This window comes from Gekko japonicus, unplaced genomic scaffold, assembly GCF_001447785.1.
Source record: "Gekko japonicus isolate JY-2015 unplaced genomic scaffold, Gekko_japonicus_V1.1 scaffold3496, whole genome shotgun sequence".
In the NCBI taxonomy this organism is placed as follows: Eukaryota; Metazoa; Chordata; class Lepidosauria; order Squamata; family Gekkonidae; genus Gekko; species Gekko japonicus.
The window spans coordinates 3783-18000 of record NW_015163715.1 but is presented as its reverse complement, the minus strand read 5'-3'; the positions used below and the strand labels follow the sequence as shown (position 1 = coordinate 18000).

The following is a 14218-nucleotide window of genomic DNA, read 5'->3' as shown; positions in this document are numbered from 1 at the left end:
CTTTGGGGTATATATGGGGAAAGGCGGTCCCTCAGGTGTGTCGGACCCTGGCCATATAGGGCTTTAAAGGTAAGCACCAGCACTTTGAAGCAAATTCGGTATGCTATAGGCAGCCAGTGAGAGGCAGCCAGTGAGAGCTAGTGAGAGCTCTCTTTATGTCATTTTTAGCACTAATTCTCTCCAGGGCTCTTTTTGTAGAAAAAGCCCAGCAGGAACTCATTAGCATAACAGGCCACACCTCTTACAGGCCCTGCGGAACTGTAACAGGTCCCACAGGGCCCTGATCTCCTCCGGGAGCTCATTCCACCAGATAGGAGCCGCCACCGAAAAGGACCTGGCCCTTGTGGCAGCAAGCCTGGCCTCTTTAGGGCCCGGGGTCACTAAACAGTGCTGTGACCCCGACCGAAGTGCTCTTTGGGGCCTGTATGGGGAAAGGCGGTCCCTCAGGTATAGGGCTTTAAAGGTAAGCACCAGCACTTTGAAGCTAATTCGGCTCTTTATGTCATTTTTCGCATTAATTCTCTCTTTTTTTTATACCAGCGGGTCTTTGATCTGTGGTCCGTGGAGCACCTGTGGTCTGTGGGGACCTGCTTGGGACTGTTGGGGAAAGTGGTGTGGGATCAGCTTGGAACCAACCGACTGGCAGTGCCTGGAGACTTCTCCTTCCCATACAGCCAACCGTTGGCAGCAAGCTGAGCCTGCTTGATACAGGCTGCTGGTGGCACGGTGCTGGGAGGCAAGAACAGGCATCGTAGGGACGTCAGCCTCCAGGTGGGACCTGGGGATCCCCTGGAATTGCAGCTCATCTCCAGGCTAAAGAGATCAGTTCCCCTGGGGAAAATGGCTGCTTTGGAGGGTGGGCTCTACCTGTCCTCCCCAGACTCCATCCCCAAATCTCCAGGAGTTTCTCAACCTGGATATCGCATTCCTACCCCCCCATCCCCTGCTGGTGGCCAGGGGGGGCCTGGCGGACCTAGCTGGCCAGGAACGAGCCAAATCTCAGTGGTGTGCAGACTTGGACCAGGCCAGTGGTTAGGGTTGCCGACCTCCAGGTGGGACCTGGAGCAGCCAGGATTTTATGACTTGTGCAGCAAAAAAATTTTCTGGTGGGACTAAAGACTAGGAACCGGAAGCGACTTACTGTCGCTTCAGATGAGCTCAGTAGACGTAATACTACATTTGCCACGCTAACGGTGACAGCGTGTTTTGAACACCCAAAACTCTCTTGTGTAAATGCTAAGAGGAGTCACAACTCTCCAGCATCAGCAGTCATTTCCTGGTATCACACACAGCCCTTTGCAGCAGCGCACACCCGCTGACCGTTGTTCCCTCTAAGCTGTGGAGTCTTGTGAGCAAAAATTCTACTTTGTGAGCTCCTGGCATTAAAGCTGTGAGTGAGCCATTTGGCTGCTACATAAATTAAAAAAATTTGCTCTGGAGCCATCCTTCCTGAGCTAAGACAAAAACAAGTGAGCTGGAGGCTAAAGAACTGTGAGCTAACTCACACTAACTCAGCTTAGAGGGAACACTGCCGCTGACCTTTGTGAGGTTCGTTACAGCCTTTTTTAAAAAAATGTTAAACATTTTAAAAAACATTTCCAGAAGGAGCTCTTGTGGGGCTGGCCCTTTAAGGATGGGGGCACAGCCCCCAATAGCGCCGCTGTAGCTATGGGCTAGATCTCCTGGAATTACAACTGATCTCCAGATGACAGAAATCATTCCCCTGGAGAAAACAGCTGCTGTGGAGGATGGACTCTCTGGGATTATACCCTTGACTCCACAGGCTTTGCCCCCAAATCTCCAGGAGCTGGCAACCCTACCAGTGATGGTGCAGAACTGGGAAGTGTCCAGTGGGCCCCTTGCCTCCGGCTGGGAAGAAACCAAGCCCCAGCAGTGCTGCCGGCGCCTCTGAGCCTGGCTTGGAACGGGCCAGCATTAGGTGGGCCTGAGAGGTGGGAAATGGTCGGGCCACGGTAGGGACAGCGGAGGAATGCGGGTAGGTGGTGGTAGCAGTTGCGTGGGGCTGGGCTAGAGAGGGAATGGATCAGAGTGGGCAGTGGAGGTGAGGAGAGAACCTGGTGAGAATGCAAGAAGTGAGCAGAGACCATCTCTGCAGTCGTGAGATTCCCCGCACGGACGTTCTTGAAACTGTGCATTCTGTGAAATTTTCCGCAGTAGATTTTTCCTCCCCAGGCGGAAACCCAAAGTCTTCTCCTTCTTTCCCCGCGTTTTCAGAACCCGCCAAAACTGGGGGTTCCAAAAATGCAGGGTGTGGTGTATTCAATTCAATGTAAACTGTATGTGAACTCACTCATTGGAACACCATGCAAAGCTTCGTCCTGAGCAAGGATCCTAATTCCTCAATTCCTATTGGTAGCCCAGGAAGAGCCGACCAATCACCTAACATCCAGTTCCCTGAGAGGGAACGTCTGTGATTGGACTTTATCTTTACAATCCTATTGGTTGTTATGTACAGTAGGGCGTGACTACATTAGCCCGGGAGAGTTTAAAAGGAGCTCAGCTGCAATGCAAAAGTTGTTCTGGTTGTTCTGTCTGGTTGTGTTAAGCGTTGCTCATTAAAGCTGAATCACTGGCTGAAATCACTCTCTGACTCTTGTTAAGTAGTTGACTTAACACAGGGTAAGAAGGAAAAAACTTTCGGGTGAGGAAAAAATGTACTGCGGGAAATTTCACAGAACGCACGGCTTTAAAAACGTCAATGCGGGGGATTTTACGACTGCAGAAATGGTCCGAGAGCAAGGTCTGGTGGACGAAGAGAGCGCCGGAAGCGGAATTTGGTCATGTCCTTTAGGAGTTTTAAAAAGATTGATTTCCAGGGAAGAGAGCATCATGTGTGCGGCCATCGTATGACATGTTTCTTTTTGCTTGTTTATTACGACACAAAGCTCAGCGGTGGGCCTCAGAGTGAGTGACCCACATCAGCGGTCCCTGACACCCAGAAGGCTAAGGTCTCCTGTTGCACCCTCAGCCATAATGGAGGCCAGATACACTAGATCACTGAGGAAAAGTTGTATATGTGGGATGGGACCTGATGAAACATTGGCACATGTAATTTTTGAAATCACTCTCTGACTCCTGTTAAGTAGCCGACTTAACACAGGGTAAGAAGGAAAAAACTTTCGGGTGAGGAAAAAATGTACTGCGGGAAATTTCACAGAACGCACGGCTTTAAAAATGTCAATGCGGGGGATTTCACGACTGCAGAAATGGTCCGAGAGCAAGGTCTGGTGGACGAAGAGAGTGCCGGAAGCGGAATTTGGTCATTTCCTTTAGGAGTTTTTAAAAGATCGATTTCCAGTGAAGAGAGCATCATGTGTGTGGCCATCGTATGACATGATTCTTTTTGCTTGTTTATTATGACACAAAGCTCAGCGGTGGGCCTCAGAGGGAGTGACCCGCATCAGGGGTCCCTGATACCCAGAAGGCTAAGGTCTCCTGTTGCACACCAGTTCGCAGGAAGATTCTCTTGCCAAGGAAATCTCCTGTTGCACACCAATTCGCAGGAAGATTCTCTTGCCAAGGAAACCGGCTCCTATAAGGGGCAAGGAAACCGGGCGCTTATTTCCCTTATTTCCACTGTCGCGTGGAGGCCAGTGGTTTCCAGCAGACTGGTATTGATGCACGCCCTCTTTCCTGTATCTCAGGCAAAATGCTGAACTGGCCAAACTGCGTCAAGAGTGTAGTAAACTGAGCAAAGAGCTGACTGAAAATGCGGAGCTGCTACAGCAGGCCGAGGAGCAGAAGAAGGCCCTGGAGACCAGAGTCGTTGCCTTTGAAGGGCAAATCTACCAGCTGCAGGTCAGTAAGGCCATCTCCGCCACCAGCTCCAGCTGCTTCACTATTGCAGTCAATGCGGGGGCACGTGAGTATGCTTGGCACTGGTCCAAACGTTAGAAAGCATGGCTTCTCTTTCTTCTCGTGGCTTGGATTTCATTTGCCACTTGGGAAAGGTCGCCCACGTCTGGTTCGCACATGTTTGTTCCTCCACTGATCTCCTCTGCTGCTGTGGAATGCCTAGAAGGGCAAGATCCCAACTCGTGTGTGACTCACCCATGCACACATCAGACAAGAGTGGGCTAACCTGGGCCATCCAGGTCAGGGGTTTTAAGTCTTCTACCAATCAAAAGGCTTATAGGATTCACTGCCACAGGATCTGATGCTTAGGCAAAGGCCAGTGGAATCCGACTCTAGGGTTGCGGTGCTCGTCTCCATTTCCAAGCCGAAGAGCCAGCGCTGTCCGAAGACGTTTCCGTGGTCATGTGGCCAGCATGACTAGACACCGAGGTGCACGGAATGCTGTTACCTTCCCACTGAAGCGGTAACTATTTATCTACTTGCAATTTCTTGCTTTCAGATTGCTAGGTTGGCAGGAGCTGAGACCAGAGATGGGAGCTCACTCCGTCATGCAGCACTCGGGTCTCGAACTGCTGAACTACTGACCTTCCGGTCTGCAGTTCAGCGTCTTAACCACTTGAGCCACCGCAGCCAGCTTTAAAACAATTAGGTCAAGTCGTATAGGAGAGGTCTAAGCAAATGTGAGGACTGTTAAATGCAGCTTTTTAGGTAGCATACTGCCTAGTCCCAAGTCAGGGAAACAGGCATCCTCTCCCTGCCGTCTTGCTAGTGAGTTCCCCTAAGCCTCTGAGTGGCCTCTGGGGGTAGCAAAACATTGTGTTGGGTGCATTTGGTATCGTCCAGAAGTGTAATTCTTCCAGGTAATGAAATTGTGTGTGTTCAGTGACAATACCCAAAAGCAGGGCTATTTTTGGGCAGGAACGCACAGGAACGGAGTTCCGGCTGGCTCCTGAGTTGGCCACGCCCAGCAGGAACTCATTAGCATAATAGACCACACCCAACAGCAGACACTCATTAGGATTGGCTACATTAGGGGTGTGTGGCCTAACATGCAAAGGAGTTCCTGCTACAAAAAAAGCCCAGGGTTTTGACAACAAAGTAAACAGAATAAGAAGCAAAAGGTGGGTGTGGTTGGATGACCACACTTCTGGTAACATATGGGGTGTAGCCTAATATGCTAATGAGCTGTGATGTCAGGGGTGTGGCCTAATATGCTAATGGATTTCTGCTGTTGGGTGTGGTCTAATATGCTAATGAGTTCCTGCTGGGCTTTTTCTACAAAAAAAAACCCTGCCCAAAAGGTTTTGCAGATAGAGTGTTGGCTGTGGAATGGAGATACCTGGGTTCAGATCCCTGTTCATACATTACTCTGGCAGGTTAGGCTTGTGCGAATCATTCAGCCTAGCCCACCTCAGATCTCTTTGGAGGGTAAACGTGTGATTCCCTCCCTCCACATGCACTCTGAGCTCCTTAGAAAAAGTGTGGAAACAAAATGCAATAGGTATGAATTGCCGTCTGTCCTGCTAAATAGATTCAAGCGGGTAGCCGTGTTGGCCCGACGCGATAGAACAACGTTTGAGTCCAGCGGCACCTTTAAGGCCAACAAAGTTTAATTCTGGGTATAAGCTTTTGTGAAGAAGTGTGTATGCACGCGAAAGCTTATACCCAGGATTAAACTTTGTCGGTCTTAAAGGTGCCAGTTTGGCGTAGTGGTTAGGAGTGCGGACTCTAATCTGGGAGAACCGGGTTTGATTCCCCACTCCTCCACATGCAGCTGCTGGTGTGACCTTGGGTCAGTCACCAGTTATCTCAGAGCTGTTCTCTCACAAGCAGTCCTCGAAAGAGCTCTCCCAGCCACACCTACCTCACAGGATGTCTGTTTTTGGGGAGGGGAAGGGGAAGGAGATTGTAAGACGCTCTAAGACTCCTTCAGGTAGTGAAGGGCGGGGTAAAAAACCAATATCCTTCTCCTTCTCCTCCTCCTCCTTCCTCCTCCTGCTAAATGTACAGGTGTTGGGGAACTGGCAGGTTGTTACTTCCCAGGGTGCACCTGTCTGGCGACTGGTGAGAGAGTCAGCATGGTGTAGTGGTTAGAGACCCAGGTTCAAATCCCCAGTCTGCCGTGGAAGCTCCCTGGGTGACCTTGGGCCAGTCACAGACACTCAGCCTAACCTACCTCACAGGGTTGTTGTGCGGATAAAGTGGAGGAAAGGAGAATGGGTCATCCACTTTAGGTCCACATCGGGGAGAAAGGGGTGGTGTGAATGAAGTAAATCACCTAGATGTGTGTCTTGACAAATCCTTTGTCCCGGAGCAGAAAGGGACAGTGTGAAAGGAACGTTCAGGGCATTTGCTCCCTCTTGTGGAGCTGTTAGGAACTAGCCTACAGGCACAAGTCTGGCCTCCGGAGTCAATTTCCCCTCTTTCATGCAGGTATCCCAGAAAGAACAGGAGTCACCCCTGCAAAAGAGGTTGGAGGAGGTCAGCGAGGATCTCTGCAAAGCCCAGGTCACCTGCAGAAACTTGCAAGCAGAGCTGGACAAGACAAAAGAGCAGCAGTCAGATCTTTCAGGTAAGACCTGACTGCGCATGCCCACCTGCAAAGAGACAAGGACATTTGGGTGCAGGTGGAGCCTGGCTTTGGGACTGAGAGAGCATCATTGGCTTGGGGTGATGAGCTTTGGCTACAGTTGGATACGGGCAACTCATGGCCGTAGATACTGCTCTGGCAGCACTGTCTGACTAAAATATTTCGGTGGCTCAAGTAGAATCAGTGTTTAGCATCGGTCACCGGTGTGTTTAAACAGTGATCACTTCCATTTACAGCGATCAGTTGGTCAGTTCCATTTACTTAGATAACCTTCCTAGCTTTCTTGGGACTATTATATCTTACCTCTTTGTCTGAAAGACTTCATGAATTTTTTCCAAGAAACACCCCGTTCTCTTGAGAACCTTCACTTGCCAACTGTGATCTGTTGTTGCTGTCTGCACAAGACCCTATCGAGCTTCACTGGTAGGATGCAGTCCTTTGCAGATCCTTTTCTCTGTGTATTCCTTATGACGCCTGCAGGGAACATCCCAGTGCAATATGCCATAATAGACTTCCCTTTCTCCCATGAATCTTCCAGACTTTCTTATTTCAGCAGGTGGTCGGAAAGCTCTTAGGCGGCCCCCCCTCTCCCACCCGTTCAAGTCAAGTGTCCTCCTTGAAAGGGCCCAGGTGCTCAGCCTAGGGCTGTTTTTCTCATGTGGTCAGGGGATGCATAACTACCTCCTGAACTGCTCAGTAGCCTGAAGCAGCCAGAGAGGACAAAGATCCGTGGCTGCCAAGATGGGCAGCCCCCACCCATGTGTGGCCCAGCTGTACAGCAATTCGTAGCCAGGATTTTGTGGCCTGTGGGGCAATTTTATTTTCTGGTGGGGCTGATGTTTTCAGTGCAGAAAGAAAAGCCATTTAGCCAATAGAAAGCTGTGACCAGGATAGATCTTTAAATTGCAAGCTGTCAACCACTTGAGATGACAGTTCTAAGCTGCTGCAAATCACTTCTGCCAGCCTAAGCAACAATTCTGATAGCAAGCCAGCAGTTGAGGGTGATTACTTCTGTAGTCAAGAAAGTTAACACTTCGGCAGAAAAACTCTCTTAAAGGAGACCAGTTTCTTGACAGAGAGTTAGAAGGGATCCTAGAGGTCACCTACTCCAACCCCCTTGCTCAGTGCAGCAATTAGTTGACTACAGGACCCCACTCTGCTTAAAGGAGTGTACGCCAAAAAAAACCATTTAAAAATGATTGAAAAAAGCATCTACAGGAGAGATTCTTGTGGGGCTGTGCCTTTAAGAAAGGGGGTGGAGCCCCCAAAAGCCCCACCAGACAGGCCTGCTGTACAGTTAGGCACATGTTTGGGCATGGCCTCTGGTGGTTTTTACTACTGTTAGTAGACTCAGGGACCAGTGAGTTCTGCACTAAATACCTAGATGGTCTCTCTAAAAAGGCTTAGTTCTTACTATCCAGAAAACACAAAGCTTTCACAGAGGTCTGCATGGGAGGAAAGCAGTTAACTGGATTTGCCTCTCTTGGCATCTTTTGCTGCACTCTACAGTAACTCCTTCCAAAGGCAAAACCAGGTAAAACTTACAAAAAAAATGTTCTTCAGTTATATTTTCACTGCTTTAGACCAGGCAGGTTGGGTGGTGTTAGAAGGACTTTACCCACAAAAATTTACCCGTTTTTGCCTGGTTTAAGCAAGGGGGCTTCCTTGCAAGATGTTGGGTGTCCTCTTCAGTCCTAACGTTTTGTCCGTTTCTCACTGTTCGATAGAACTTCAGTCTCAGCTGCTGAGCTCCAAAGCGGAGCTGAAGGATAAGCTGGAGGAGGTGAACGGTTTGGAGGCAAAACTGTCGGAAGCCACCGCCAAGAATGTCCAGTTCACAGAGAGGGTTGAGTTGTTGGAAGCCCTCCTGGAGAAAAGCCAGGCCAGAGAGGCGGAGAAAGACCAAGAGGTACGGGACTTGCCACAGAACAAAGTTCGACTCCAGTGGCACCTTTAAGACCAACAAAGTTTCATTCTGGGCAGGGATCATATCCTGCCGGAGCGCACTGGAACGGCGCTCCGGCAGTAAGGAGCCCAGGAGCAGACCCCCCCTGCCACTTTTCCTCGCTCACCCGCCCAAGTGGAGGACGGGCCAGGGAAGGTCTGCAGAGCCCCCCCCCCTGCTTGGGGGGATTTAAATGCCTTTCTTTCCCATTCTAAACATGCCTGGGTTCCCTGCCTGATCTTCTCCAGCCAGTGTGGTATATGCAAATGAGTTATGCAAATGAGCTCCTGAACCTCTTCTTCTACGAAATGCCCATGATTCTGGGTATATGCTTTCGTGTGCATACACATTTCATCAGCTACCTTGCCACGGCAAACTTTTCTTCCGACCACTTGGCCAAAATACGGTACCCGTCAGAGGACAGTGCAGTGTAGCAGCCTAAAATATTGTGCTGCTTGCTGCCTTTTGGTCACCAAGGATCGCCTTGAAGTCAAGTACTGAAACTGTCCTTTTCCCTCCCCCTCCCCTTTTTAATTTGCAGGCAGAGAACCAAACGGAGAGCAGCCTGCTGCAGTTGAGGTAAGATCGGTGAGTTTAAATAAATCGAGTTGCGGATAGTGAAAAAGCGCTTTTGCTGCTGATGCAAGGACATTGCCCTTGTTGTCAGGTGGCCATAATGCTTATTTGGTGGATTTGTGCATGGGCAGAGAGATGAACCTGTGGGCCAGGAGAGATGAACCTGTGGCAGAGAGATGAACCTGTGGGCCAGGAAGCCTCCAGTGAAAGCTTTTGACCTCACTGCATTCTCATAGCCGGGTATGAAACCTCATCTAGCAGCTTCTAGCATAGTAGCGAGCGGAGACAGAAGGAAGGCAGCTCCTCCCGCTCAGGCTACCCTAATATGGGTCTGGTGCCAAGCTAGAAACAGGGTCAGATTTCTATGGATACGTGTCCATCTTGACCACACCTGGCAATTCAGAGTAAGAACAGAAGGACATAAGAAGAGCCCTGCTGGATTAGACCAGTGGTCCATCTAGCCCAGCATCCTCTTTCCCGCAGTGGCCAACCAGTTGCCCTGGAGGGTGAGGGAACACGGTGCCTCTCTGTTCTGGGAATGCACAGTTCAGGTGGGGGTGTAGCTAGATGAAGTGGAGGTCACCTTGCATTAACTGGTGGTTTCTGCAGTTGCTGGAGTACCATGCACCATACTTGCCCATCTGGTGGCAGCAGGAGGAGGCAGAAGCCGTTGGCAATAGCTAGAGATGGCAGGACACACTGCCCAGGTTCTTGATGAGAACCACGCCTTTGGCAGGATCTTCTAGCCATACAAGAAGGCAACAGCAGCTGATGTTACCAGGCCAAGCCGGTAAGGGATGGGAAGTTAGACCTAGTGCCGGCTATGGCAGAACTTGGCCCAGTCCTCCAGCCCGTACACCCGGTAACTAGGAGCCAAGCAAATCTGCACCATTCAGTGTGTAACACTAGGGGTGGAGGAACACCCAGTCTTCTTCAGTAGGAAAGATCAAGAGTCCAGGAGCACCTTAAAGACTAACAAAATATGTGGCAGGGTAGGAGCTTTCGTGAGTCACTTCTTCAGATACCTGAAGATACCCTGCCACACATTTTGTTAGTCTTTAAGGTGCTCCTGGACTCTTGCTCTTTTCTACTGCTACAGACAGACGAACACAACTGCCCATCTCGATCTAATCTTCTTCCTCATCTGATTCCTGCACAGTCGACTCACACGGCCCCCATGACTATCTCCAGATCCTGTTATAGTCTGTGCTGCTATGCCTCTACTCGTTAGGTTTCCAAAGGGCCCATCTGACAGATGTCTCTGTGCCATTCTCTCCTGTGTCTGCGTAATGTGTATATATTTCTGTGCCGCTCACAGGTACCTGCGAATCAGCTCCTTCCCTCTTCCCCTTTCTCTTTGCCTCTCTGGTCCCTGCTCTGCTGCTATTCTCTTCCTCTTAGTCTTCCCGCTCTCTCGCAAGAGTCTGCCCTTCTAGGCTCAAGCTAGGTGACTGGCATTCCTCAAGCTCCCAGGTGCCAGACTCTGTGCCACACCTGTCCGTAGGTGCCAGCTTCCGACTCTGTGTCTGAAGATAAAGGAGGCTCTCCCATTCCAGCTTCTGCCTCTTGGGGCATGCCAACAATTGGGCTGTGTCCTAACTTTTTCTTCATTTGATTTTTTCATTTAAGGGGGAAGTGAATAGATTAAAGAATACTTTCAGAAATAGAGGGACCCAGTGAAACAAGGGGACGCAACTCCGAGCACGCATGGGTCCCAAGCGACAGTATCTGCCGCTGTCAGCCTGAGTAGCCGTTCGAGGCTTACTTCAAGCTGTCTGTAGTACTCGAGGCGTGGCTTGGCTGGTTCTGCCAAGGGCCAGCTGTTGCTCTCCCATTCCGCAGCTGCTTTTGTGGTTGCTGCAGAATACCCAGCATGACGTTCTGTTTCTGAGCTGTGTCGCTATGGTTGGTGCCAATTACCAGTTTCCTTCTGCCTGCTGGGCAAAGCTGTTTGATCTCTCTGTTTTTATGCTTTTTTGTTTACCATCCTTAATTTATAACATCGTATGAATGCCATTCATCGGAAGTCCAAAAGCAATCTTCTCTGCCCTGGGCAACCGCAACACTGACTATGTCTGCTTTCCAGCGATGTGAGCAGTGTGGCTTTCAGGAATGCTCTGGCAGCAGAGTCCTGTTTTTTCTGGATCCAAGTCAACCCAGCGTAGCTTTCTGGAATGCTCACAGAGGAGTTTACTGTTCTTCACATTGCTGTCTCTGTCTTCTCCGTTGCACCTTTTTCTGATGGGAATTAATATGTGAACCATAGAATCAAGTAGAGTAAGTCTCTTTGCCCGGTGGCTGCTGCCTGTCTTACTGGGATGCAAGCAGTGTTCCCTCTAAGCTGAGTTACTGTGAGCTAGCTCACAGTTTTTTAGCCTCCAGCGCACCTATTTTTGTCTTAGCTCAGGAAGGATGGCTCCAGAGCAAACTAATGTATGCGGTAGCCAAATCGCTTGCTCACAACTTTAATGCCAGCAGCTCACAAAGTAGAATTTTTGCTCATAAGACTTCACAGCTTAGAGGGAACATTGGATGCAAGCGATTGTCATTGTCCTTTGGTACTCTTTACTGCTGCCTGTCTGACAAAGGTACCAACAAGATGTCTACTGCTACTCTGCCCCCGAGGACCAGCTTGGCTCTTGTCAGGCTTCTTAATGCCTGACCCTTTTGGGGTGCTGTCTGTGAGTGTTTGGGTGCTAAGCACCATCTCTGCAGTCCTGCCTGGCATAATTTCTCCACCTTGCTTTCTTCTCCCTTGAAGATCTTCCTCAGAGACATCAGAGCATTTTGTTTAATAAAAGATTGATTTTCAGAGAAGCAGATCTAGAGAATCACACACACCTTCCTTCTGGGTAATAATTCCCAAGGGACAACTTGTTAGTCTGCTGCAGCAGAAATAAATGGAAGTCTTGTAGCAACTTGGAGGCGAACAGGATTTTATTCCAGCATAAGTTTTTGTGGAACTAGATCTCACTTCCTTCTTGGGGATTTCAAAATACCCATCTCTGCGTCTGCAGTGCCCTTCTGACAGCATTCCAGTAGATGCAAGCAAAACATACCTGTGGGATCCTTTGCAGTCACCTTACCCTTTTTGGAGCCCCCCTGGGGGTTGGCCGTGCCCTTTCTTTGCTGCTACCTGTCTTGTTTTTCTGAACTCCCCAGTGATCGCTGTACTGTGACTGTGCCTTCTGCCTTCCTGGAGATGCACAAGGCCAGGTTTAACTTAATCTGAAAACGTTTAAAAAATATATTGCTGCAGTGTCTGGAACATCAGCTTTGCTGTGCCTTGATCTTACAGCCCAAGCTTTTGAGAAGCCACCAACTCAGTAAATGCGCCCCTTCCTTTTTTAAAAAAAGCAACAACCAAGGAGAACCAGCCTCTGTCTTTCTGTGCCACGCTGCCTGCCTGGTGTGGGATGAAGCAGCCTGCCTGTCTCTTTCTTGCAGAGGCATTCCCCAGGGCAAGCAGCAGTAGCAGCAAGTGCCCGTCCTTCACCTTTCTGCATCAGCAGACTCCGGGCTCTCTGAAAGATTTGCAGACCGCCAAAGCGTGAACATTTTAAAAGCCTCTTCATTTGTCGGATTAAAAAAATAAATAATAGAGAACAGAAAGGAAAATATTAGTAATGCCTATGAAGATTACCATAATCGCTGTTGGATATCACAGTCAAAGACCAGTGTCCCTTTTGTAGAGAAACTACTGTCAGAACTGAGTGGGCAACTGACAACTGTGGGTTAAGCCAATCTTCAGCTGATGAACCAGGGAGGCATTTTATAAAGCCTGGATTCTTGGGCCTTAACAAGGAGAAGAAAAAGAGAAGGTTTTTATATCCCGCTTTTCTCTACCTTGGGGAGCTGCGGTGGCTCAAGTGGTTAAGACGCTGAACTGCAGGCTGTGGAAGGTCAGTAGTTCAGCAGTTTGAGACCTGGGTGCCGCATGACGGAGTGAGCTCCTGTCTCTGGTTCCAGCTCCTGCCAACCTAGCAGTTCGAAAGCAAGAAATTGCAAGTAGATAAATAGGTACCACTTCGGTGGGAAGGTAACAGCGTTCCGTGCACCTTGGTGTTTAGTCATGCTGGCCACATGACCATGGAAAACGTCTTCGGACAGCGCTGGCTCTTCGGCTTTGAAACGGAGATGAGCACCGCAACCCTAGAGTCGGACTCGACTGTCTTTCGAGCAAGGGAACGTTTATCTTTACCTTCCTCTACATTAAGGAGTCTCAAAGCAGCTTACAATCACCTTCCCTTTCCTCTCCCCACAACAGGTGCCTTTTGAGGCAGGTGGGGCTGAGAGAGTTCTGAGAGAACAGAGACTGCCCCACCCAAGCAGGATTCATGTGGAGGAGGAGTGGGGAATTAAAACCTGGCTCTTCAGGTTAAAGTCCACCACTCTTAATAAGAAAAGTAGGTTTTTATACCCTGCTTTTCTCTACCCTAAGGAGTCTCAAAGTGGCTTACAATCGCCTTCCCTTCCTCTCTCCACAGGCAGGTGGGGCTGAGAGAGTTCTGAGAGAACTGTGACTGACCCATGGTCACCCAGCAGGCTTCATGTGGAGGAGGAGCGGGGAATCAAACCTGGCTCTCCAGATTAGAGTCCGCCATTCTTAACAACTACACCATGCTGGCTCAGTGTCGGCCAGTCTCAAATTCTCACTTCACGGGCAAAGTTCTCAAGTGTATGGTGGTAGCTCACCTCCAGGCACTTCTGAATGACACATTATCTGGAGCAATCCAAAGCATCGATCGATCAAAAGAAACTCTCAAAGGAGGTTTGCTCTAGATCCTGGTTTCATTTTTAGAAAACTGCCAAGTGTGTTTTGGGCACATACATTTTATTTATTTATTTATTTAGATTTATAACCCGCCCTCCCCGCGAACGGGCTCAGGGCGGCGTACAGATGGGGCCAATACCCAATACATAAAACATTAAAACTGCACTTTAAAAACATTCAATACAATTCATTTCATGAAGATGAAAGGATTGTTCAGACATCACGTTAGGGTCCTCACGCTTTAATAATAAATTAGAAATAAGGCCCGTTGTGGAAATAAATACAACGGGATCTAGAAAGAGGCTCTGGGAGAGTGCTCTGGCTTTGGGCAAACAGTGTCAGTCTGTTTTTAAAACATGAATATGGGACCTACACACCACCAGAATACAGCAGATTCCATATGCAACTGACATTCCAACTGCCTTGCGGGGGGGGGGGGTTTGAGGGGGGGAATGGG

At 49.4% G+C, this 14218-nt stretch overlaps 1 protein-coding gene across 1 annotated transcript in view; it reads left to right on the top strand.

Moving 5' to 3' along the window:
• The window catches only part of RRBP1 (ribosome binding protein 1), a gene marked incomplete at its 3' end in the record, with an annotated part of 35834 nt that overhangs the window by 20257 nt on the left and 1359 nt on the right, over positions 1-14218 (top strand). The window contains exons 7-11 of the mRNA XM_015407850.1: positions 3666-3819; positions 6310-6448; positions 8194-8375; positions 8953-8990; positions 10424-10487. Coding sequence (XP_015263336.1) covers positions 3666-3819; positions 6310-6448; positions 8194-8375; positions 8953-8990; positions 10424-10487 — 577 coding nt within the window. The remainder of the gene's footprint in view (positions 1-3665; positions 3820-6309; positions 6449-8193; positions 8376-8952; positions 8991-10423; positions 10488-14218) is intronic.